Source organism: Passer domesticus, chromosome 3 (genome assembly GCF_036417665.1).
Source record: "Passer domesticus isolate bPasDom1 chromosome 3, bPasDom1.hap1, whole genome shotgun sequence".
In the NCBI taxonomy this organism is placed as follows: Eukaryota; Metazoa; Chordata; class Aves; order Passeriformes; family Passeridae; genus Passer; species Passer domesticus.
Genome location: NC_087476.1, coordinates 54853822 through 54881296, shown reverse-complemented (window position 1 = coordinate 54881296; position 27475 = coordinate 54853822). Strand labels below are relative to the sequence as shown.

The 27475-nt window shown below is 38.0% G+C and overlaps 1 protein-coding gene and 2 long non-coding RNA genes across 8 annotated transcripts in view; 2 read left to right on the top strand and 1 right to left on the bottom strand.

The window, feature by feature from the left end:
• The window catches only part of TMEM200A (transmembrane protein 200A), a 52178-nt gene that overhangs the window by 19127 nt on the left and 5576 nt on the right, over window positions 1-27475 (bottom strand). Inside the window, exons 1-3 of one of the 5 annotated variants that reach the window (XM_064413158.1) lie at window positions 25913-26067; window positions 25492-25590; window positions 14241-14453 (exon numbers count right to left, since the gene is read on the bottom strand). The exons of 1 other annotated variant lie outside the window; for it this stretch is intronic. In XM_064413158.1, the coding sequence (XP_064269228.1) occupies window positions 14241-14452 (212 nt within the window). In that variant the 5' untranslated portion in view covers window position 14453; window positions 25492-25590; window positions 25913-26067. Of the gene's footprint in view, window positions 1-14240; window positions 14454-25491; window positions 25591-25912; window positions 26068-27475 lie in introns of those variants that run through there. 3 more of the 5 variants (XM_064413163.1, XM_064413161.1, XM_064413164.1) reach the window with 3 other exon arrangements.
• On the top strand, window positions 339-7168 carry LOC135296621 (uncharacterized). Of its 2 annotated transcripts, none has more exons than XR_010358668.1 (3): window positions 339-373; window positions 991-1094; window positions 4011-4048. It is a non-coding gene; the product is annotated as an uncharacterized LOC135296621 (long non-coding RNA). The 2 variants fall into 2 exon arrangements; XR_010358667.1 differs by lacking the exon at window positions 4011-4048 and adding an exon at window positions 6913-7168 and having other exon boundaries at window positions 354-373; window positions 991-1044.
• Window positions 380-666, top strand: LOC135296620 (uncharacterized). Its single transcript, XR_010358666.1, has 2 exons — window positions 380-478; window positions 578-666. It is a non-coding gene; the product is annotated as an uncharacterized LOC135296620 (long non-coding RNA).

The window sequence follows — 27475 nt, the reverse complement described above, 5'->3', positions numbered from 1 at the left end:
TCTTTTTCTTGCTTGAAAATGTGCAATCCATGCATGATGCAACAATTCAGGCATGCTACAGCACTCTCCTCTCCTCTCCTCTCCTCTCCTCTCCTCTCCTCTCCTCTCCTCTCCTCTCCTCTCCTCTCCTCTCCTCTCCTCTCCTCTCCTCTCCTCTCCTCTCCTCTCCTCTCCTCTCCTCTCCTCTCCTCTCCTCTCCTCTCCTCTCCTCTCCTCTCCTCTCCTCTCCTCTCCTCTCCTCTCCTCTCCTCTCCTCTCCTCTCCATTCCATTCCATTCCATTCCATTCCATTCCATTCCATTCCATTCCATTCCATTCCATTCCATTCCGCTGTTGTTACACTCACAAATAGGCATAGTGACACCTGTCCTTGGTAAGTGTCAAACAGCAATTAGCATCACACCACCACGTAACACTTGTTCTGAAAAAATGGTACTGAAGAACATTAGTGAAGTGCAGTACAGCCCACAGAATATTTGTATGAAACCTTCAATTTTCCAGCACTTCCTGATTATCTTCTGATTTGAGCTGTGTGACCCAGCTGAGCATTAACATTGATTTTTTGATTTAATTACAGACACTCTGGCTTGGAGAGCTGTGACAAGCTGAAATTCAAATGAATAGGGCTTGCCCTGGCCTCCTCCTAATACATGCTGTGCTGATTAATCCAATCCTGCTCTGATTTTCTGCAGTGCAAGATATGTTTATCCATTCCCATTCCTTCACAATGAGTGCTGTTCACAATTTGCATCCCTGATTTACCACTGATTAACCATATGCCCCACATCAGCTTCGTGTACTTCACTGAAACTGTTAGCACAGAAACCTGTTGCTGCAAAAGGAACAGGGGCAGTAAGAACAAGGCAAAGGGAGGGCAGACAGGATCCCAACCTGTGTTTTGAGGAAGGATTTACAGATTAAGATTTGTGTAGGCTGCAAAAGGAATATATTCTTCATGACATCTTTATTCTTATCCTTTTCTCTTGACAGCACATGTGGTTGCATTACAGCTCAATTGTTAAGAACCTTTATTTCATGGATAAAGTAAGTAGATTAAATCCATTCAGTGCCAACTCTACTGGCTCGTGGAAGGGGTAAGAAAGAGATGCTATTCTGAGCTAAAAAGTACTGACTCATGCTTCTTACTGTAAAATCATAACCAGATCCCACCATATCAAAACCTACGGTTAGTCAATATCACAACAAAGTCATGTTCAGGAATATAGCCACAATAATGACATCATCATCAGATTATCACCAGTAGGATTTACCCACTTCTTCAAGTCAAATGTACATTTCCTCTTTACAGAACAATTAATGCATAAAAAAGCAGAGGGCAAAACTTTGAAAAGTGATTCAAAATCTTTTACAGAAATTACCTGGGAATCTTCATTTGAAATAGAAACTGAGTTCCCAAATTACTTAGGAGGTTTTGAGAGTTCACCCTTAGAGTCTGAACCTACAATTACAAAAAAGTTCCTCTTTAAGCATCTGAGCATTAGATCTTCCCAGAGTCAATCTCCTAACTGGGCCATGGCTCTTTTTCTCCGACCCTACAACACAGTCTTCAAATTCCTATTCACTAATCACCAAGAAATTAAGTTATAACTGTTTCCCTAGGGCAGCTCTTCCTTCCTTGTTTCTGCCTTACTCCCCCCATATCTTAGCCTTATAAAGACTTGGGTTTAGATTTTCAGACAAGCTTTTAATGATGATTTCCCACCTCTGCTGTCTGTAGATCAATAGGGCTTTATTGCCTAACAGTCTTTGTCAATGCAAAAAGAAGAAAAACCATATCAAACAAGAATAGAGAGGTCATTGAATACTGTGATTACTGTTCACTTCCCTAATGTGTTTATAGGAATCACCCTGTCATTATTTTGGGACAAAATCTTTGCATTTTTCAGTCTTTATTGCAGCAGTCCAGTCTGCTTGGGGTCCTGAGTAGTATATAAAAAGCAGATTTAAAATATATTAAATTATGTGTAAATTCAGTAGTTCGTCCTTTAAATTACAGTAGGCTTTATACAGCAGGGGGATGTGTTTGTGTGTATGAAAAACAAGCCTATTAATACATAAGGTGTTAGCAAAATTACTATCAATTTTGCTCTTTGAAAAAATGCTTCCTTGTAGTTCACAGCCCACCTGTGAACTTCTGAAGAAGTTTCCTATAGAAAATTACAGTGGAAAGTGAAAAATAATAATATATCATAAATGTACATAGAAAACAGTATTTATTACAATGTATAGCTATCATATATAGGCAGTAGCAATAGTTTATTCAAAAGCTCTCTCTTGTCAGAAGTGCAATGCAATTTATGGACTTAGCATCAAATGATCATCAAATGATTACAGAAGTACTACATTACTGGATATAACCATGCATTCAAGACTGATTTGCTCACACAAACGGAAGATAAACATATTAATAGTGTAAACAAATTATGTAATATTTTTTTGCCTAAACAGTCTGCCATCCTGAAACACTGAGGCTGGCCCCTCTAAACGGTAATCTTCATAGGAATAACTTCACATATCACATTTAATATTCAGCCACTCAGAAAGCATTTTGTTCTTTCTCTATACAAAATTTAAAAGAAACCTATGCTTTGTATCATGTCAGTATTCAGAATAACTTCTACAAATAGCGAATCACAGCACATCCTGATTTGGAAGAGACCCAAAAATCACTGACAAGAATCACCGAGTCCAGCTCCTGGCCCTGCACAAGATTCCCCAGGAGTATCACCATGTGCCTGAGAGCATTGTCCAAACTCCTTATGATGTCTGTCAGGCTGGTGCAGTGACCTCTTTCCTGGGGAGCCTGTTCCAGTGCCCAACCACCCTCTGGGTGAAGAACCTTTTCCTAATACCCAACCTAAAACCCCTCTGGCACAACTTCAGTACATTCCCTTGGGTCCTGTCACTGGTCATGAGAATGGAAAGATTGGTGCCTGCCCTTCTGCTTCCCCTCACATGAGGATTTTGAAGCTTACAACGAGGTCTCCCCTCAGTCTCCTCCAGGCTGAACAAAGTGACCTCAGCCACTCCTCATAAGGCTTCCCCAGTTGAGTGAAAATGTTTTCTTTTATTATTTTTAAAATATTCTCTCTTTAAAGCTGTTCTTAAAGCAAATATAAAATCTAGTGATTAATCCCATTCTTATGAAAATCTCTTACTGCCATTCTAAATCCTGTTTCTCAGAGCCTTCTACTCTCAGCTGCTGTCAAACAGCATAAATGGAGTCCTGAAGAGTGCAAGTTCAGTCCTATGTAGAGCAGGTTATGGAGTTGAGGATTTTAGCCTGGAGAAAAGGAGTCTCAGGGTGACCTTATCATTCTCTACAACTGCCTTGAAAGGAGGTTGTAGTGTGCTGGGGGTCGGCCACTTCTCCCATATAACAAGTGGCAGAATGAAAGGAAAAGGCCTTAAACTGCACCAGGAAAGGTTTACATTGGATGTTAGGAAAAACTTCTTCACCAAGAGGGTTGTCAGACATTAGAACAAGACTACTCAGGGAAGTGGCAGAGCATTACACAGTAAACACTGGAGGTATTTAAAAGATGTGAAGATGTGGCAGTTAAGGACATGGTTTAGTGGTGGACTTGGCAGACTCAGATTAACAGCTGGACTCTTGATTGGATGATCTTAAAGGTCTTTTCCAACCCAACCAATTATGTGACTGAAGGATATCTAAAGTTGTATATGTCAGACTGTGCTCTCTGTGGGGCAGACACACTGTGATCCACTGCTCTTTTCCAAGCTGTGCAGGAGTCCACAACTCTTACCCAACAGGTGGTGTACATCACCTCCACTCACCTACTTTGCATTCTCTCAATTCAATTATTCTCAATTCTGAATAATTTTTAGTTAACAGGTGATTTTTAAGTGTTTTCTGTTACTTGATACATTTCAGAAATTAAAGCAAATGCTCAGTGAAGGTTGCTTTGACACTAATTTGCAAAATTCCTTGAATATATGTAAAGCAAAACTTTTTGTTTCACTTCTAGTCATTGGACAAAAGTGGTCTTATTGGAACCATCTCGAGGGACAGTTCTAAAACTGTGAGATCAGATTGCATACTGTACTCCTCAGGGAAACATTATTAAAACAAAAGAAAAACTTGCAGCCAGTGAGATTTAGATGGACTGTTTGTGCTAAGCATAAACACAGATGTCTTCCTGAGTCACTGCCTGAATCCAGGCACCCCAGATTAAAAAAAATTAAATTCTCCTATCATCAAAGACAAAACACAGATAAAGAACCTACTGCTTACTCTTGTAAGCCAAATATCATATAGTTAAGAGAATATCTGTTGCATAACAGCAGTGAATTTAATTAGTTTGTTTCAATAGTGAATTTAATTATATTGTTTATCTGTGAACATTTATGCTAAGATATATATCTTCACATTTGCATCCTGACATGACTAATGAAAGTACAGTGTTTTGTCTGCAACTAATTCATTTTCACTTAATATGGCAATGACTGATTAATTTCATTTTCTGGTGTGGAGGCCATCCTGGAACACAGTCAATGTTCCTTCAGAACCTCTGAACTTAATTATCTCCAAATAGAAGGCGGAGAAATAGAGACAATTTTTCTCTCTCCTTTTCTCTTTTCTTTGTCTCTGAAATTACCTGCTGTGTATCAGAAGATTTTTCAAAGATTTATGGCTAAGCAAATGCTACTCTTATTGGTGCCCAATTCTCAACAAAAACTTTGCATTTGTAAGGCAAGTAAAATTCTTTCTGGAAATGTCTTTTGGGTTTACATTTAGCATAATTTATTTAAACTAAATTAGAAAAAAATATCACCTATATTTATAATTCTGCTCCTACTTCTTTAAACTTCATATAAAACTATGATTGGCTTATGTGGAAGTTTTAGACATGCAAGGAATACAAAATTATATTAAAGGATAAGGACCATTGACTTAAAAGAGTTTGACTCGATGATCCTTGTGGGTCCCTTCCAACTTAGAATATTCCGTGAATTCATGAATCTGTGCTATTAAGTTGCTTCCCTCACAAGAAATATTACGAATACCAAATAACTACACTGGTGAGGAGATCCTGAATTTCAGGAACATAAATTTACAGATGTGTCCTCTCAGTATGGAGCAAAGGTAGATCTCTCCATTCCTAATTGTTTCAGCTTTCCAAGACTTCTCACATCATTGTCAAAACATTTTTCTATTCCACAAATATGGAATGTAATCTCAAATTCTGGTATATGACTGAAAAACAATAAATTAGGTATGATGGCTGAGCCACAAAAATCAAGGTGGCTGTGACTGCACTGCATGAAATCCTAATTACTGGCATGAATTACAAAATTTGCACAGACTTACACAAGGACACTTGTCAACTAAAGGATTATTGTGTGGATATTCTGACACACTCCTTTCACACACACTGCCATATTTTGGAAGCTACTCAAATGTGAGGAACACCACATAGAAAATGTAGCATGCAAGAAGAAAATTTCTCTAACAGTGCTAGCTTTCCAAAATAAAATATTATTTCTAGAGGAAATATTTCCAGCAACCTGTGCACCAACTCAGCATTCTGAATTTTTAGTTGCCCAGGCCTGGTACCCCAGGAGCAATTGTAAAAATGGAACAATATGGAGAATTGTTTAGATGTGAATATAAATAGCTTTTATCTTTCTTAGCAATATCTTAAGCAAGCAAAACTAGTTCTGGGTTAAACAACTTTTTTTTCTGTGTGTCATTACCAGTTTAAAAAGTTACTTTTCAGAGCAAATTTTGACTAAATACACCCTTTTGCGAGGGAAAAAAAAGTTTCACTTTCCAAACACTCAAAAAATATTTTGGTTGTTTCAACTTTTGTTTTCAATTTTTATTACTTTAGCCAAACCTGCCTGCTGAATGTGGTATGAATTCCCATAGAGGGATCGTGAGCTTTTTAATCTCTACTGCATATTCTACAAACAGTTTTAATTAGCACAACTGCTGTTCTGATATACATGTAGTATATCCTGATTTTGGCTCCATCCTATTTCTAATTTCCCACAATGATTAAATAAAAACATGATGAAAAGAAACTTTACAGCTACTCTTCTTTCATACTATTGTCAATAATATGAGTAGGAATGAAATGTTTCACACGTAAAACTGGTTACTTTAACCAAAATATTTCAGGTACAGAATGAGTCATAAATCACATAACTTCTGTCAAAAGAAAGACACACTTCATCTAGAACTGAAAACACATCTGATTTTTAAAAAATCTATTTATAAAATGCGATTCTGATCTCTACAAATTATGCTGCTCGTAAAAAACTTTTAAACAATACTCACCCCATTTTTAGATTCATACATTACCAGCTGTCACAGACTGCAGCCAGGCTTGCCCCCTGAGGTTTTCCAAATTCTTGTCTTTGCTACAGAACATCCTACAAGCCTGCCAAGAGCTAAAAAGCTGCTGCCCAAATCAAGTAGATTTATTAGAAAAGCTGAAGATGTTTATTGCAGCGACCAGTTATTTTCCCTTAATGTATCCCATTGTTCTCTCACTGAAATCTACTCTTGGTTGCCAAAACTTCTACATATTCCTGCTTGCTGGTTTTATGAAGAACGGATTTTTAAACAGTAGCTGCAAAGCTATTTTAAATCAGGAAGCTCCACCAAATGGATATTCTCTAAAGGTGATGGACTTTCTGAACTTTATTTTCACTACAGTATTTGTCAGACAACATAGTACTTATCCTGGATAGAAGCTCAGTTAGGAAAACTTTCTTGAAGGATATTACTAACATTTTTACTATCCTGTTGCATCTTCCTCTCTGCCAGGCAAAAGACCACACATCCTTCCAACTGTTGCCTGGGGACTTCTGAGCAGCATTCATTTTACTTTCATTGAAGTGACCCCTTTTTCCCCTTTTTAGGGCTCCCTGCCTGGTATCACACATGGGAAGATAAGCAGAGAAACAGAACAGATGGTGGCAACAGATGCCATTGCTCATCACAGGTGAAAGGCCATGGCTAAACTCACGATCCCACAACTCCCATGTTTCCCTCATCCCCCCACCTCACATATTGTTACAAATACATCATCAGGAGAGGAAGTTGGTTACACTGCATCCTCAGGCATACACATGAATCTTCCAACATACAGCAAGGCCAACACCTTGATGAAGCTTTGAATCCATGCTTAGAATTTAAACATAGCTAGTTAAAATAAAATCAAACTTTCAACTATTTTCTACTCCTTGTTTTACTTGTTGCAGGAACAATTGGGAGCAGCTAGCAAAAGGAGACGTTTTATTTTTTCTTAACTTTGTGTATCTGCCAATATTTTTGTACAGCAGGTTCTCTTTTTAATGTGGTCATTTAGACTGTTATTTGTAAGAGATTTATTATACAGCAATATAGAAAATAGAGATAAATGTGTTAACATATTCGGGGGCACTCAGAAGTCTAGCATTTGAAACTCACATTAGGCAGTGATTTTTATGGTACACTGTCACCCTTACTACTCTTTAATACATTAATAATACATATGGAAGCTAAAAGCACTTCAGAACTATCTGCACTGTCCTAACAGCCCGCCTTAAAAGTGACAATGAAAAATAAAATGTTTATGTCTCCTGGGAAAAGACTTCATGAGTACTGCATGATGCCACCTGTCAAAAGGCAAATACCAAATTCCAGTTTCCAGTCAAAATGCCTAGGAAAGACTAAAAGCAAAGAAGAGAGCAAGCCTTAGCAGCCATAGCTCACCTAGTCAGATATTCATATCCTACATCAGGGATTTTCCAACTTCTGATGTTTGTAGACATCTAAAACTTTTTAATGCAACCTCCTGTCAAATTTATACAAAGTTTGTTCCTCATCTTCCATAAATGTCTTAGAAGTTTTTCACAGACCCAGCCCCATTAACTTTCCATGAATTCCAAAGATCACAGGCCAAAAGCCACAATTAGAAATTCAGCAGTCAAATGAACCATCTTTTAAAGCTGAAAATAATTAGTTTTAGAAGATAAACTTGTGAGGGAAAATTATGGCGTGGGCAGGGAAAGAAACCAAAATAAAAAACCACATACTTGAAATTTCTTTACAGCATGTCAGAACAATTTCATAGAGGTGTCCAGACATTGCAAACTTCTTAACTTCTCAAGGCCAAACCCAGTTTCCTCATCTCACAGTAATGTCAGATCTCCAAATCTCTTATGGCCATAATGGACTGCTACTGGAAGTCAATGGCAAGTCCCACATCAGCTCCAGAAGGCAGAACTGGGAGTGATCAAATCTCTCTCCCATCACCATTATGTCTCCATCAAGTAACTCCTTAAATTTCCATGTCTAACTCTTATTTTATCAGCCAGATGTCTGGAAAAGCACACTTAAGCTATGAAACAGATCTTCCACAGATGAGTCCAGGTCTTTCACGCTGACTTCGACTGAATCCTGCACTCCCTACATTCCCCGCTAGGAAACCTTCAGCAGTTCTCAAGATAGCTGATTTCCTTCACTCAGAAGCTGTTTCCTTCACATGTAACCGTGGGAAGTGCTATGCGAAATTAAGTAAGAACTCTGCAGTGCAACAGTAAGTATACCTGATCAGAAAAAAATAAAAAAAGAAATCAGAAGAAACAAAGTCCAGTATGAAGCTTCTACTCATAGGAAGAAAGCACCCATACAATAACCCTGGATTAGCTCTAAAACCTAGAAATAAACGAGACGTCTGTCACTGAAAACATTTGTTTTCCTGGGGCTCATTGAATTTTTGAAATATACAGTTACTTTTGCACAAATGTTCATACTGTTCACTTATTCAATTCATCTGTGTTGATGATAAACCCATCATAACTTATCATTTTCTCTAGTCTCAGAATTCAACATTCCATGCCATAATGCCAAATTAGAAAACACTTAGGCAACAAAGTAAAAAATCCCTGAATACTGTTTATCAAAATAGTAGCATCTGAAAATGAATTCAAATACTGAATTCAAATACAGAACATCTGTTGCTGTGCTGTCATAAAAATTCACAGCTGCATTACAGACCTGTGATCTACATTCTCTCAGGATATCTGCTGAGCTGGGTAAAAAGAACCCCTGCCCAACAAAGGAAGACAGGCTAAAAAATCTTCCCCCTGTAATAAAGGAATTAAAACAGACATAGCATCAACCTCGAGCTGAAATGCAGACATGTTTTTGGACATAGGACAGAGATTTGCTGCCTGTAGTTGCAGCCATTCTTGCCATAATCAGTATTTTACTGGCTGGACTAGATGCTGTTGCTGTGACTCATCTGGGATATCACCACGCTGCAGGAGAAATCCTGCTGTGAACTACAGTCTGTTCAATGTAGGAGTATTACAGAAGCTCACAGAAATTGTTCTGGGGCACTTACAGATGCCAAGATGCATTACTTCTATTACAAACAGTTCAAGTGGAATAGACTGGAGCTACTCATTTGAGTAAGATTTTATTTACTGTTGGTACACATGAAAGAGTTGGGTCTTAGCATCTCTTAAAAAAATGCAATTTCCAACACACAGTACACTGCAGATTATAAAATCCTTGAGGAGGCTTGAGAACAAGTCAAACACTACTTCAAGTCCCACAAACTCTCTGTGCACTGACTAGGGTCTTTGTGTGCCTCTAGCTCTTCTACATCCTATCTGCACTACATGCTTTCTTCATTTTCCTCAATCTTTCTCACTTTTTTCCTATTTGGGAAACAATTCTGGATTTCAGTTTTACTGGAAGGATTGTAAGATCTGAGATAAAGATCTGTTATGCCAAAAATTCTAGGAGCTGGCACCAACCAGCTCTTCAATCTAGTGCAATGTTTCTCACACTGAACTCTGAGAATAGGCAACTGAAAATCCAGGAAACAGAACACAAACATTAAAAAAAACCCTCACCAAAATTTAGCAAGATAGAACATTAATAATGATTAAGAAACATACAGAAAAGTTATGTTTACAAAGCTATTAAAACAGTGACTGGAGCTCATATCAATTAAGATGTTCCAGCTCCAGCTCATCAGGGTTAAGTGTTGACACCATGGGAAGTGCACTATGCCCTGCTGCATCCAAGCCCAAAACTTCTCAGTTCAGTCTTGCAGTGCCTTTGTGGAACAGCAGAACCAGACGTACCAGGGCCAAAGTTACTGCAAATTGCAATGCAACATGCAAACGCTTTGTTAATCTTTATTAGTGATTTATGTTTATATGCTAAAATATGACCTGTAGCAACCGAGGAGTCGTCATGTGTTCACACCTGCGGTTCCGAAATGGAGAGAAGCCTTTGGCAAGCACAGGGATGGACAGCTGCAGGAACAGCATCTTACACCACCACTGCAAAACCTGCTACTAAACTGGGGTCAGAGATCATGAACACTGTCTAACTAGCCAGATGCTTGCCCAGCCTTTCTGTAGGTTTACAAAGCTGCCCAAGCTGTCACTGTCACCAACACCACAGCCTGTTTGTGCATGGCATGTGGAAAGTATCAACTTCATTGACTTTATTCAGTCAAGGACATCTTCAAGGGTATAGCAATCTGAGAGGGGAAGTGAAAAACAAAAGCACAAACTGTTAGACAACGGATAAAGACAATGCCAAAAACCTCCAGATGTTAACTGATGTGCCATTAAGAAACGGAGGGGTGTCCACGAGGTATGCCAGTGTGTGTTGTGAGTGTCTGGGGTACCTGTTTAGCCTTGCTACTGGTCGAACTCCTAAAGAGGAAAGCAGCTGCCATGTCCATCATCTGGGAAGGACACCTCTAGGTTTTAGAGCACCTCAGGCCGAGATCCAGCAGCCAGGAAATCTGTCAGGTTCTGGAGCTGCTGGATGGAACGGCTGCTCATAACATCCCATAACTTTGCTTAATGCTGATGTGTAGATTGCTTGCAATACTACAGTCAAATGAACATTTTCTAAGTAACAGACTTTCTTTACGTGACCCATACTACCAGCTTGCCATCAAGAAAAAACTTACTTCACATTCAGTCTTATCTCACTGTTCCTGGAAGACTGCTGAGAATTTTGAAATAAAATACAAAAGTAATCCGTCTTATCACTCCCAGCAGAAAGAGAGTGGTAAAGTAAATAAAGTGGTACAGTTTTTGTAAGTAAAAGCATGCCATAAAAATTAAGATAAGCCCATACTTCGTTTAGTTACCTAGTTATAGGAGTGTTACATGAACCAATCTTTAGTTGAGAAAAAAGGTTGGAAAGGAAGAGGTATGGAAGCCATCAATTCTAGTGTTAACTTTCTTCTCCAGGTTTTCTGCCTATTCTTCACCTTAATTTCCCCATGCTCTGCATAATTTTCAAGTAATTTGTTTTATCAATTAGACATCTGAATTCCTATATGTGCTTCGAGAGCATGCAAAAAGACAAAAGGTTAAATCTTAAGTTCAAGCAACACGAGGTTGCCTTCAGTTTAAATGGGATCAGAATGTTATATGGAATTCAGAACTATTTTTTTTTTATTCTCAGTAATTCTTGATGTGTGCCTTGTTGCTTTTCAAGATGATTGCTGCTATGGTTTATTATTTATAGGCTTAGGAGTATTTGGAGGTGTTCTTAAATTTTAAGGGGTCAGATCTTGTTTTTCATTCTGAAGCATTCACGTTTCAGCATTAAATTGGCTTATTAAACAATATGATCATCATTATTGTGGAATTTGAAAACACTGATCTTTTTAAAACCTTAAGAAGTAAAAGTTCCATTTTAATTTACCCACAGGAATTATGGGATCTTAAATTGTTATTTCTATAGTGATCGAAGTATGCTTTACGTTTATAAATTTAGCATAAACATCTACAGACAGCCTGATTTGTAAACATCTGCTTATCTGCACTTTCTTCTTAATTTCAGAATCACAACAATTTCACAGCAAATACATCAGAGTTATTGTATCTTGTATGTGTGCAAAATAACATTATAATCTTACAAACTGGATGAAGAATTTGTTCAGAAATAAAATGCCTTTAATGCATCTAAATCTTGGGATTCCCTCCATTAAAATCAGTGTGATTTTTCATGTGACAAATGGCTGCTAAAACTGGCAAAAATTTGCAGAGCTGAGGCCAGAGTACCATAGCTTTTCGTTGCTGCTTGGCAGTTAGGGAAAAATTATCATTCCACAGAGACTGGCAGATCTAATCATATGTGCAATTTCATATGTTTTGCTTATCAAAGAAACATGTAAACTGTATGATTTTCTAAGCTTGTATTTTAGTTTATTTGTAGGATTGACACTTTGACTAACCATAAGGAATTAACAGGAGACACGTGGACAAAAAGTGGAGAAATTATTTTTATAAGTAGTCCTGCTGTGTAAAATTTCTTCCATTTTTAGTTTATGAAAATAGTTCAGCTCTTAAGCTTTTAGCATCAACATAAAAACAGCACCTATGAGTTCCTTTCAGTATCACAGACTATAAAAATAAAACACAGTAATCCACATCTCAAAAGAGAACCACAGAATCATAGAATACTCCGAGTTGGAAGGGACCTACAAGGATCTTTGAGCCCAGCTCCTGGCCCTGCACAGCACCATCCCCAACAGTCACAACCTGTGCCTGAGAGCATTGCCCATACGCTTCTCAAACTCTCTCAAGCTGGTGTTGTGATCACTTCCCCAGGCAGCCTGTTATAATCCCCAGTCATCCTCTGGGTGAAGAACCTTTTCCTGATATCCAACCTAAACCTCCCCTGACACAACTTCAGGACATTCCCTCAGGTCCTGTCACTGGGCACGAGAAAGAAGAGATCAGTGCCTGCCCCTGTTATACCTTTAGTGTGCTGATTCTCCTTGCCTGTATATACTTCTTATGTTCCTAGTAAATTCAATTTAAAAATTGCCTTTGCCTCACCTAACTGGTGACAGTACAGAACACAGATGTTGCCTCTTCTTTCCTGCAGGCACATCTGTGAAAATGCTTCCACCAAATGTAATATTACCTTCACTTCCCTGAACTTCCCCTAGATTTTAATTTTCTATTACAGTGCATCAATTATCCGGAGGAGTTGTTCATATTAAAATTAATTGAAAGGTGCATTCAGCAGTGTATTTTCATGCTCAGCAAGCTGACTGCAGTTAAGTATGGTATGACCAGAGAAAAATATTTTCTCTGAATATCTTTTTAATCTAGGTCTGTCATATGCTTCTGCACTCTAAAAGCCTTATTTTGGCTTGCTCCCAGTGTTTTCTTGAAACAAAGCCTTGTCTCTCTGTGGTGGATAACTTGTCAGTATGTTACCATACGTGTTCACATCCGAGAAACACAGTTGGTTATTTCCTCACTTCCCTAGAGGAACCAGGAAAACTCATGTTTTATCAAAGTCACTGGAAGATGTTGACTTTCAGAATGATATTCTGACATTCATAGATAATGCCTACCATTGCTTCATCTTCCTTCAAAAACTGTTCCAGAGTGACAATAAAGGCTTATCCAAAGCAACCTTATGACACAGCAAGGACTGAAGTCCACTACGTGTGTTCAGCATAAAGCAGACCGCATGAAAAAAAATATGCAACCACATAAAACAAGACTACATTACAGGGAGACTAAGGATTGTATGAAAATACTAACTCACTTTAGATTCTCACTGATTTCCTTATCACTCTATACTCTTCGTCTTTTATTTTATAAGTCACTCATTTGTTCCAAGGCTGCAGGAGTTTTACTCAGCACAGCACTGGACAGATTTTTGGTCAAGAAGTTGAACTTGTTAAGCTCATTAATGCAGGATGTAAGTGCACAGTGTATAGGTTTTACAGAAGTAGAAATTTAGAAGTAGAAGTTATTTTTTGTTCAATATACATGTACTAATGGATAATATACCTGTATATTAGTACAGATGTATTAATATTCAGTATATGTGAAGCTTTCAGCAAATAAAAAGTGACTAAATTATTACTTTCAGACAAAACAACGGGATTCACAGATAAATCCAGCATGTATTATTAAGTATTTGCTTTTTACAACATTAACAGCACTTTTACATCACTGGATATTCTCTGCCGTCCAGCTTTGAACAGATACTCAGGAACTTTTGTGCAGACCATAATGAATCTCTTCCACTTTTATGATCAGCCAGAATTGCAGCCACTGGGCATACTAACACCACACAAACAAGTGCAGTAAACTGAACTCAACAAAATCCAAAACAAAAGCACTGTGCAATGGTGCTTGCTTGGGCCATGAAAGCAGAGAAGCACATCCTGCTGCCTTGGGTGCAACATCACCTTTTTTTCTTTCTTTTTGCAGAGGTGCTGTTTTCCCCAGGTGGCACGGTGCTGGTTAAGCAGTTAACAAAATCTCTGACTCTGCAATGTGCAGACACAATCAGCTTTGTGTTGAACAGCTCGTTATTAGCTGAAGGGCTCTCATGAAAACCAAAAGCCCTGCCCTCCAGGCACTGGTACCAAGGATTGCCGTTTGTCCGAGGAAGCTGCATCCTATGGAAAGTAGAAGAGAAAATTAGTCCTCATGTCTGTCCTTGCATTTTGAGAGCCAGTGCTTCTTTTTCTCCACATTCATCCAAGCAGGGTTATCTTTTAGCATAACTCTGTGTGTGTGGCTGACAGAGCCCAATTTCTAATGAACATATGATTAACTGGAACATGAGATGCACAGTTCTAGGGGAAGATCTTTATGAAAGGTCCACTGCAGATCACTTACTATTTTGTAATGATTTGACAACAAATAATTTCCATTAGATTTTGGGGTAGTGTATTGAGTCAAAATATTTCTGACTGCAAAGACTTGTCATTCACTAACAGACAAATGATGGACTAGAGCATACAACTGTCAAAAATATTTAAATCATGTGTAATATAAATCCTTAGATTTTCAGGAAACTTGCATTAAAGTAGACCATTAATGTATATTTTTAATCACTATGAAAAACTTTCATGTCTGCATACTAAGGCTGCTTGATGTCCTTTCTGTAAAATCTCCCACTTCCTCTGCCATTAGCATCTCAATTTAAAATGTAATCATTGCTAATGATCACTACAGGCAGATATACTCCAGATGAAGGGCTTTTGCAGTTAAAGTCAAACTGAGCATAATGAAACCTCCCATAGCTCACTGAAAAAAAAAAAATGGTTCCAGAGTATGACTCACCTCTCTTTCCATAAGCATTATAATGAAGAAATGGTTTTGAAAATCTGTCATTCTTTGGTAATTCTTACATTTTCCCTACTGATATTTTTCAAGATTATCCACCAAAGATACTGAGCTTCTTCAGTATTTTCCTTGACCCTCACTCTGCACTGACACCGTTGGTTTGCAGGAAAGATGAAATTTAGAACTAACTAGATAGCTGTAGATCTAAATTATTTCCAAATATTTTGCTTTAAAAGATGATCTGAGTCTGCAATTTATAGTGCACAAAACTGAATACAAGAATGAATCATGATGGCTTGACAGAACCTAGTCCAGCAGCTCCAGGTGATTCTGTCACCTACCACAAGAATTCTTAAGATGACTATTCTAAATGGCCCAGCCTCTCTTCTCTCCTGTGATACACTGTATTCTGTACCATTCCAAGGAAGTAGTTTCCTCTTCCAAAATCCATTTAAGATGTCAAGTTACCCAGTTACTTGGTGGGGTTTTTTTGTAAATTCTTCTTTGCAATTTTGCCAGAATTCAATAGTTTAGGTCTTTTATGAAACTGCATCTGATGTTTTTGTGAAAACTTCACCAAAAACTGGTTGCTTGACTGTTAAATGAGATTGGGGGAAATATATAGCAACAGTGACATTCATATTTTTAACTGCTTATTTGAAAATCTGAAACTTCTTACATACATCTAAATTCTAGGCTGATTGTTGGTATAACTGGGACATGAGTTCTGTGATCTGTTCAGGCTCTACACTAACATGAAAGAACAGGATACACACACACACAAAGAATAATGATCCATTCTGTGCAGAATTGTAAAATACCATTTAAAGATAAATATATCACAAAACCTTTCTTTATGCAACACAGATTTTGCAGACTAACACCTCTGTACTCCATTATTAACCAAGACAACCATATTTAAAAATGGGGATAATTCTGAATGTTTCACATAATATTCCATCAATCCTTCTCAAAAAAACATTTTTCTTGTAAAAAAGAGTAAGTCAGAAAGAACTGCACAATCATATTAAGTTCTGAATCTGGGCAATAACAAGGTTTACTCATATTAAATAATGAAAATCAGACTTTGAGCCCAGTTCTAGACTCTGGAAATACAAAGGATTTGTTGAAGTGCAAGAGTTTTGGCTAGCAAATGAGAATTTTAGAACAAACATTAAAACCATTAATTTTAGAACAAACAATAAAAGATATTCATGTTATCAAATTATGCACATGAAATTCCCATTCCACTGAAATTAACAGTCAAACTCTCAATGACTCTTTGAGGCCACCACACCATAGGTTGCTTTGACATGCAAACAAAGTGAGAAATCTTACCCACATTTTGTTCTAACCTTGCAAATACACAAGGAACACAGTAATTTTCCAAAGTACTCTCAGTAGGTGCTAGTGCAAACTTTTTCATTTTGTTAGTTATCCTGTAAACAAGTTAAACCAATTTCTTCACCAATAGTGTGCATGGTAATTTTTACCTTCTTTGTTAAAATAGCCAAAGCATTATTTTGCTTATGAAACATAGATTCCCTCCTTACACTGTTTATTTGAGATAGCATTTGCATGACGTACTAGAGGGATTAAGTATGTTTAAAAATCACATTTCATTCACAGTTAGCCAGACCACATTGTCATCTATTTTATTTCTGTTTGGGAAAAACTGGCATGTCTAACCTTCTTTCTCTCAGGTCTACCAGTGGGGCAGTCCAACACCTCACCAAGAACAAAACACTGATGTCATAATATCCTAATGATCTATCCTCATCAGTTCCTTGCCCAGAATCTCCAAATCCCACATTTCAGCTTAAGAATGGACAAGAGTAACTGAGACTCAACCAACAGGAGCTGCCAATAAGAAAGAGAAAAGGCCGTTTTACAGCGACAATTCTTCCTTTTGTGTCTCCTTCCAGCAACAGAGATAGCAAAGGTGCTAGCTAGCAAAAAGGGCAATTATCCCAGGGAAAGGAAGAACATCCTTGCTGACTGTCCTGCATGTGTCTCCCTCCCCTCCAGGGCAAACTTCTCATTTAGCCCCCTAGTAGAGAGGATGTCTCCATCTTCCCAGTCAGACTTGTCCCCACTATCTCATGGAAATACAGGACCTTGCCACCCAAAAGCTCTGTCACTAAAAGCCATGATGATAAAATATATCCTTAAATATTTAATCACAGATTTATTTCGTTCAAAGTTAACCTGGCAATTAGTCATACAATGGCTCCAGCACTAGCAACCAACTGTTTTTCTGACCAGTACCATTTTCTAAACAACACAAGCAATTAATTGTTGCCTCTTACTGGCAGATGTCTCCAGATAGTCAGAAGTCAAGCCAGGGCACAGAATTAATACCAAGGTCACACATAATGCTCCATCTGTCAAAAATATATTGGAAAGGTAGCCCTGATTAACTTCTTGCAATATTAAGCAACACTGGCAATGAAAAAAATTATATTCCACAAACAAGATATTTTAAGACAAAAAAAAAAAGGAATGCCAAACTTTCAGCTATTTTTCCTTCAATTCCAAGAAGTAAGGCTCAAGCTTTCCTGATGAACTGCTGAGCCAATGCATAACCACAAATTCAGGAAGGGAGTTTAACAGGGCAGAAGCCACAACCTTCACAGACGTGTTAGACAGAATGTAAACCTCACCTCCACAGTCAGTAAAGGTGTCTACAGACTGCTTCACATCTAGAATGGCTCAAACTCTCACTCTCACTCTCACTCTCTCTCTCTCCTCTATCTATCTATTCATCTCTGTCCAACTACCTAGCCCCAAAGTGTTCAGACTCATTCTTACATGCATATGAACCAAAATCACATCTTTTTAAATCACAGAACTATGGAATAATGTAGGCTGAAAAAACCTCCACCACTAGCTCCTAAGTTAGATCACATATGCAATTCACATTGATTTTCCTATAAACTGCAAAGGAAGACAAAAGAAAGTCTGTTATTTCAACTGAGAAACAGTTCTGAAAATGCTGAAATTATTTAGCCATGTATGTCATGACACAATTCAAGTCTTTGTTCAAATGATGAAGAATATTACCAAACTGCTTGTATGCCACATTGTACAATAAACTTTGCTCCTTACAACTCGCGGCATGACAGCTGCCCCTGTACTTACAGGGTTTATGTCAATTATCCCACCCTACATGGAAATATCTGAATCACAGATCCAATAGACATCATGTCCCATGCCGTATTAACTCAGGCATCACCAAAGGTACTGAATTTTGTTTGACAGGCTTACCAACACCAATCCTACTTCTGTCAAACACAAAAAAAATGCATTAGAGGCATGAAGTGTCTGCAGAATTTTGCTTCTACTTAGACACATTTGTTTCATTCACTATATTGAGCATGTGCAGAATAAACTTTATCCAAGGAGGTGCATGCTGGAGAACTGCAGTATCTCCAACATGTGTTTATCCGTACAGTTGGAGAGAGCTGCCTAGAGTAAACAGCTGAGCCATTATGTTTGTCTATATAACAAGCTTACATTAAACAGTTCATAATGATATGTTTGATGGAATTTAAATCCGTCCAGAGAAAAGCACTGTTTAGCCACAAACTTATGACTGACTGTTCAGCCAAAAAAAATATGTATATGCAGGGATATTTTAGGCCAGAAAAGATAATTTTCTTCTGCATACATAAGCAAGGAAATTCAGTTCTGATTTATGTATCAAATCTATAACTCCTCCATGAATTACTTATTTCAGAAAGATACTCTTGATTTTAATAGAGACAACTTGGCTCTTAGAAGATACTTAAATTCATTTTTTTCACTGTTAGAAATGTTTCCAATTTCAATTGTTATTTTATTTGCAGTTTTAGTATTTTGATTTCTAATATCTTTTGGTGCATGTCTTCCAGGATTAATGACTGCTCAGGTACCAACATTCACAGGGCTCTTTCCACTCATGGTATATATAATACTGATTTGATTTTGCATAGCACCTGTCATTCAGATGTCTCAAAAAATCCTCATGGGTGTGTAAGAATGGCATACTTCCTACAGAAATATCCCTATTTTGAAGCCAGGCAAACTGAAGGAAAAGACACTAAAGATCATATTCTCCAAAAGGATGAAAATAACATGGGAACAAGGTTCCTATGCATTTCTGGGAAGGCAGGGTCAGACAAGCTGTCCAATGTCACAAACCAACTCCGGCAAAGTCAGGAAAAACCCCTCATTGACAAGATTCTTATGCCTGTGCTTCCACAACAACACAACTGCAATCTGAATACATTATTTGTAGATACTGTTGTATAGATTTCAGGTGTACAACTCTTTGTGTGAAACAGCTCAGAAATACACTACAGATTGAATACTGATATTTCAATTACAGCAGCAGTACAAACTGTCCAGCACAGGAATGCAGGAGCTTTTACACCACTTTAGAAACTGGCTGCTCTTACCCCTTTCCATCCAAGACACTTTAAAGCTAATGAATCACAAACACCAATATTCACAGCAAGCTCAAATTTGCCTTGGCAGCTGCTGAAACTCTGACCTGTGGCAGAGAAAATGAAGACCTCAGCCTGGCAGTTCAGTCTCCAGTGACTGTGTGTCAATGGAAGCGTGCACACTCAGTCGCTTCTTTTCACATCTGAACATGGGAGGAAGGGTTTTTTTCTGGATCAATGAATACTGCTGAGTAGATGAAAGAACTTAATAGGTTTTCTCCAAAATGCAGCCAACAGCTATCAGAGTGTATTCTGAGTGGAGCTTTATTAGGCATAGGCCTCTTACTCTCACAGCCTTATGTCATACAAAGCAGCAAGTCAGATCACAGAAAAGCACATTTCCAACCCCAGGAAAGGGAGTTGCAGAACTAAGGAAGAAAGCAAGTTCTCAACAGATCTACATAACCCTTCTTATAACTCCTGTCTTAACTGCTAAAGCATATAGATATGTAAAGGTTACTGAAATTTTTTTACTATTACTGAAATTAGGTAGATGGGCTTTCATGAATAGTCTTTTTTTTCAGAATGAAAATGTCATCTCCTGAAATTTACTGGCCACAGAAAGCATTCCTTTCCTGTGTTAAGGCATTTCTAAAAGTTTTCTAAAAAGTATTTCTTCTGAACTAGAAGAGACATCTTCCCCATTATGCTGCCATTCAGAGTTGGAATATCACTAATAAGAAAACTATACATCTTCTTAATATCTTGATTAACTTAATTAACCTATCGTATGGTTCACAACATTCTATTATAATAAAAGAAATTAGGTGGAAAAAATCTCTCCGTCCATATGTGAACTTCCAAAGTTCATTCTACTTCAGGCATGTTACTCGTATCATTTAGAAATTTAGAACACAGACATTTTAAAATCCAGCTGATAAAAGCAAATGTTCGGGGACATTAAGACAATAACAACAAAAAAATATCACCTTAACATGGCTTAGATAAACAAGAGTGTCATCTTTGCAGAAAGCACATTCTGGAAGGCTTTAGGGGTTTCCCAGGATGGCAGCTTATTAGCAAAAATTGATTGTCACGGCTTTGAACTAAAACACTTCTAGCTGCTGAGAGCTGTTTTGCCTCGCTCGTGTAATAAAGGCATAATTCACAGAAAACATTTTTGACATTTTTGGGCCAGGTAGGAACCAGCACGAGACCCAAGACTACCTAACAGACTGAATGACATCCTAACCTTGTTGAAATACATAAGAAATCTGCCTATGACTTCACATAGCTAGGATCTCAAGACACTACCAGAGCAACAGTAACCAAACAAGAATAATTCAATATTTTTACAGTGTTCCTGAGCTCACAGCAGGAAAAGACCATTTTTGACTGTCATCATCCAATACTCAATCTGTAATATCTAACCCTCCACCAGTTTTATGACATATATTAAAACTTCCATTGAAATTGAGGATTTATGCTGATGCAAAATATAACAATAGCAGAGAATCCAAATGTCGTGTCTTTGTTGACCTGTTTAATTTATACAACTCTAAAAATTAGCTTTGAATCAGTAATTCAAATTGGTCTAGCATGCAGCTTGTAGCTGTATGTACCCTAGATATAAGCAAAGCTGAATTACCATTTGATTCTTGAAGCATTTGCTGCTCTGACGTAAGAAAAAGCAAAACAAAAGATATGAAGCAAAGGAGGATATGACAGATCTCCTACACTACAAAGAGAGGAGAGAGCATTGCATGGACACAAAAACCTGAAGGATTTAAAGGACTGTTTCACACCTTACACATAACACCATGTCCATGAGATTGTTACATGTTTTACTACACTGTTATCTTGTCTACATTTGTACAACACAGGAGTGGCTTGGGCTCACATCATAAAGTAGGGCAACAGCATTAAGATGCTTCTGCAATTATTCTTTGAAGCAAACAAAAAAAATAGGGTGCACAGGGCTTCATATGAAGTAAATCCACAACCTGATTTTTTTTTTTTTTAATGAAGAGAGGAGCAATAGTTGCAGAAATTCCCCAGTCTTGTCCCAAGATATAGATATAGATAGATATAGATAAACACACCCACACACAAACACACACACTCATATATGGAAAAGGCAGGTTTGCTTGAGGAAAACAGAACTGTCATATCAGCCAGAAGAGCCACATTAGATTCAGACAAACATTCAAATAATGCAACACTGGCTTGTCTACATAGCCATGCTTTTTCCATGCTCCTTCTTCAACAGCTATCCAGACAGAATGTGGAGAGTTACTGCACTATAAATATGCAGTCTGTCTCTGTAAAAACAAACAAAATCCATATCAAGAATGAGCAATAAAAAAGTTTTACAATAAAGTATCCGGAAAACTAAAACACAAGCCAAATACAAAATTATTAACAGAAGCCGTTCATCAACTTCAATTTTATCATTCTCCCCCAAAGCTGTAACATGAAGTTGTATAATCTTTTGGGTTTTGATGGAATCCAGGATCATTTTTCTGTCTGTTTTTCAGATCTCTGCTGCAGCTCATATTTTCTGTTTTTACAGTCTGATCGTGATGACTGATAATCCTTCTGAAAAATCTGTTTAAAGCAAGTTATGCTCAGCAACAGTCATCCCCTAGCTTTTGCACACAATGAGCTTGTTTAATCACAGCCACATGGTTTTACATGTAATGTACATGAAAGTGATTTTAAACGCTTTTTCAACTATTTCTATTGTTTTGACCAACATTTTTAAGGAAATCCTCACAGTACCTAAAACAGTAAGAAATGTATAGAGTAAGATCTGTAGACATATTCTGTCTCATGAAGAAGGTCATTTCCTATCAGGATGATATTTTAGCCACAGGAATTGTAGAAACCTGTAGTAACTTAACTTCAAAGTCCATGTGATTACATGCTCAAAATCCCAGCTTTTAGAAAAAACACACCGTCTCAAGATCTACATAAAAAATCTTGAAAACCCGAACCTCATGCTTATCTTAGCAACCTCTGTGAATACGCAATCCTGCAGACCCTCTGTCCACCTTCCATATCAGCATATGTAAGCTGGAGCATGGCTGAACACGCTCCCAGGATGTACCACCCACAGCACATCAGCCACAGTACATCACAGTCTAAAAGACAGAAACACGGTGAAAAGGAAGACAAGAAGCAGTACAAACATGCATATGACCATATATGACCACGCTAAGGACAATCTTTCAGAGCAATGCAGCTACTGAAGAGAAGCTTTAAGTTGAGTTTGCAAAGAGTTCTAAAGCTACAAACCTCTGGAGAACAGCAGGCACGATCAGATTCCTTTCTAAGGCCCTTTAACTGCTCTGACAAAGCCTCTGCTGTCACTGCTGAAGACCTAAGCATTATTCCTACCATGTTTTTTCTCTTCTAAATTGCCAGTATTGGCAAATGCAAACACCTGGCCCCATCATTCCTTGTGGATTTACTGAAAACATGAAGGAAAGCAGTGTTATGATATTAATGCCACACATACTACTAGCCACGCTACATAAGACCCACTTCTTCCATTCACCCAGATAAGAGCCTCCCTACTACTTGACTAAGTATATTATTTGCAAAAATTATAGTTTTGTCACTATAGAATAATTGATGTTTGTGGCTGTTGCTGTACTACTGACCTATCTATCTACCTACATTCTTCCCTCCTAATACCATTATATTCACAGTCCTGCAATTGTCAAGGAATGAAAATTTACCTATAGTTGTTTACCTACAATTTTTTACCAAAGTATAATAAACTGTGTCAGTTTGTGTGAGTTTTCTGCTACAGCACACAGCTACTGGATGCCTGTAACTGAATCAAATGTAGGTGATTAAGATTAAGCACAACTAGCAGTGAGACTGCTAATATAAAGCAATCAAAGAACCCACATAATAAGCTTTAGGTCTAACCTGAGAAGCCACAAGCCTCTGAGTCCTAGAAGACTTTCAGCCATATACTTTCTGAAATATGGGTATTCACAAGCACAGTCTTACTGCTGGAGGGGCAACATTCTCAACTAATTTCAGAGCACATGACTCATCAGAAAAGTCTTCAAATCCAAATTTCCATAACATCAGCACCCTCTCCAAGGGCCTTCTGAATTTCAGACTGGTTTAACCAGACTCTCACTTTCCCCATCTGAATTAATAGTCTGCCATAGCAAGCCTTATGTATTTTCTTTCTTCTCTTTCCTCCCCATTTCCCCAGTAAATGTTTCTTCAACTGTGAGAATAACTACATCAGGAAAAAGGCTCAAAATTTAATTCTGAAGCCCATCTCTTCAGTCACAAGGTTTAACAAACCCATATTTAACCTGAGGGTGATGCTGATCTTGGCTTTTTAAGGAGTTTTAAGCAATGTGTTAGGCCCATTTCCCAAGCACTCAACATTCTCAGCTGAAAATTACCTCCTAAGCACGAACCTGAAAACTAAGATGACAAACCTTACTCAGAATCACATTTTGCCTAGTAACAATTAGAATGTTCTATAAAAGGGATAAAGAGTTTTCCCCGAGTCTAGGTCTAAACTCTGGAAGGAAGGACTGCAGAGACTAAGGCTCACACAGACTACTTTCAGCCCCACATTCTTCCTTTGGAATTTGCCTTCCTTAACACAGTAGGTAAATACTTGGTAACGTGCACAGTGATAAAAATGTTGTAAAAACAAAGATTATGTACTCTCAAAGTTCTTTGGAAAAAGTAGGAAAAACCACGATGGTCACATGTCATAAGGGCATGGAATAATTTAGATTGAAGAAGACCACAGAGATCATGAGTCCAACTGCTACCTTAGTGCTGATTTCCAAGTCCACCACTAGTCCATGTTTCTACATGCCACATTGACATGCTTTTTAAGAACCTCCAGGGATCACCATCCCAGGGATCACTCAACCACTTCCCCTGGCAGCCTGTTACAATACTTGACAACCCCTTCAGTAGAGAATTTTTTTCCTAACCTATAATCACACAGCATGCTATAAAAGCTGCACAACAAAACATTAACAAAAAGTTATACTAGTTCATCTGGGCCCAGCCTCTCATAGTCTACATCTGATTCTGTGATAATTGTACATTTTTTTATACATTTTTATACATAATGCTATCTAGTCATAATCTCCAAATTTCACACGGAAAAACCAACCAACCAAACACCAATTTAACTGAATTTAAAAGTTCACAAGATTAAGATCTTAAATAAAAAAGAACTATGGTCTCAGCTATAACCTCTTCTCATTACAAGTGTACAGCCAGTATGACAATAAAAAAATTACAAACTGGCAATCTGCAAAACACAGCATTACCTGTCCTTAATCAGTAAACGCTTCTGTGTAATTTAATTGGTATGCATACTGGTTGCAGGCTTGGATTGGACCTGTGTCTTTCTAATATTATATAGTCTATTGAACTATGTTCCAGCAATGTATGCAGATATTCCACCGTGGGCACCAGTTAATGAGGCCATGTCCTAGGAGAACAATATTGAATTAGCAAAAGAATAGCAATAAATTCAGAATAGGCATCTGCAAAGTAATTTGAGAAGAAATGTCTTCCTGGCAAAGAGCAAAGCAAATACTTTGTAGGGGTCATAGGAAGGGTTTGGGGAAAGCACTTCGGCACTGAATTAATGCAAAGTGATTCTACTGCTCTAAAGTCTATAAACTGTATTAACAGGCAAGACAGGACTTCCCAAGAAGAGTCTGTTAGGCCTCTGGATGTTTACTATTAATATCTGCTAGCCATTTTTGTACAGGCTATTATTACCAGGTAAATAAATATGACATTATGAAACTGTCAGCTAGACATTTATTTTGTGTGTAAACTTTGTGCTGGTTTGGCAAATTTCCTGTAATCCATTTGGTCACAGTATCAGTCAAGTTGGAAGTGACCACAGTAGGTCATCTGATCCTACCTCCTTTCTCAAGCAGGAAAACGTGGCATAGGATTGTGTCCAGTTCTTCAGTGAGGGAGAGTCCACACTCTCTGGGCAATCCATTCGAGCGCACAGTCACTGCCCAGTCAAGAAATTCTTTCTTGTATTCAGCTGAAACTTCCTGTGCATCAGTTTCTGTCCATTGCCTCTCATCCTAGCAGTTTGCACCACCAAGCAGAGCCTGGTTCCATCCTCCTGGAACCACTCTTTAGCTATGGATACACACTCATGAAGCGCCCTCCCAGTCATCTATTCTCAAGGCCGAACAGGTTCAGCCCTCTCAGCCTTTCTTCAAAAGAGAGACGCTCCAGTCCCCCAGTCATCCTCACACCTGGACATGCTCCAGGGGCTCCATGTCCCTCCTGTACGGAGGAGCCCAGAACTCCCCACTAGGCCTCACCATTGCTCAGTAGAGGAGCAGAATCTCTTCCCTTGTCCTGCTGGCAGTGCTCTTCCTAATGCACCCCAGGATTCTGTTGGCCTTCTTTGCCACAAGGTGGCCACTCTCTTGGTGTCCAAGCATGTTGTTCCACCATGTCCACAAATTCTGTGTATCCAAGCAGTGTTCTAAATTCCATTTTCCATATTACTGAAGTTACTAGTGTGATAGCAAACTGACATCGGATTTCTTTTAACATAATTAAAGCAGACAATGTCTTCCAAATATAGCTTTCAACACACTACTTCTATTTAAAACCTGTGTATATTAGGACCATTGTAGTAAAATAGTTTCATCTGAGATGTAAAAACATGCTAACAAGTCATGGATCTCGTGCTTAGTACTGGCTGGTGTCCCTAGGCATGGGCTCAGGGAACCACCATGTCTCTTTCACACGACCACAAGGATGCCAGGGAATTTGTGGTCAAGGTCAGCTAGCACACTCTCAGGCACTGGGTTCAGTCCAGAAGATCTTTCTAAACAGTCAGTTTGGATACAACCATCTGAAAGACAGTTTAACACCCACACAGAGCCAGACCACTCTGGCTGACCTCATGGCCATAAAACATGTCTTGGTTTAATTAGTTTCTTTACACAAATATAGCAAAAACATATCAGAAAGAAAAATCTGTGCAAGTAGGGTAGCTAAGTATTCACAATAAATACCAGTTAATTATCCAGCGTTTGAAGGATGTTCTCATTGTGCTTATTGTGCTCACTGGTCTTCTGTGAGACAATGACAAATTACATAGATCAGCATGGTGATAACTTTTGGGCTTAGAGTATTAGTCTGCTTGAAAATGAAAACAACAGTTCACCTAACTTTCAAGTATTTCAAAATGCAGTTTCTATCTTTGTAAGCAAACTGTACTTCTTAGCTCCCTTTCCTTTCTCATGTCTGTCTGAACTGATTTATTTAGTGTATCTTCTGGAAGAAGTGTTTAACATCATTTTTGAGAATATTTTACTTACTACACAACAAAGACAGTTCATTTAAAATGCATCTCAGTGAGACAAGAATTAATTTCTCCATTTTCCAGTCTGATTTTCCATGAGAAGCTTCAAAAAATAAATACCACCACATCTTTTATTCTTACTTTTATTCTAATCTCCATTATTCAAGGTTCTTTCCATTTATAACATTGGATGTGGCATTTCTTTTTAGAAATACAATTTACTATAGCTCATCCTTTTCCTGCCTTCATATTTTTTCTATCTCAAATATTTCCATTTTGTGTTTTGTTCTTTGTTCCCCCTTCCCTTCTCCCTCTCCTGCTTTCTTCCTTGGGTTGGTTTTGGAGGGTTTTTTTGGTCTGTTTTTTGTCATCTAACTTTTTTCTACAAAAATAATAGTCACACCTCAGGTGAAACAAGCCAACTGCTAAATACACAATAATTTATAGCAAGAAACACACCTCTGATAAATCTCAAACTGTATCAGGTTTATTCAGTTGACCCCACCATGACATCCACGTCAAGAAAGCACACTTGCAGAGTGTGTCCCCTTTTCCAAGCAGAGAGCTG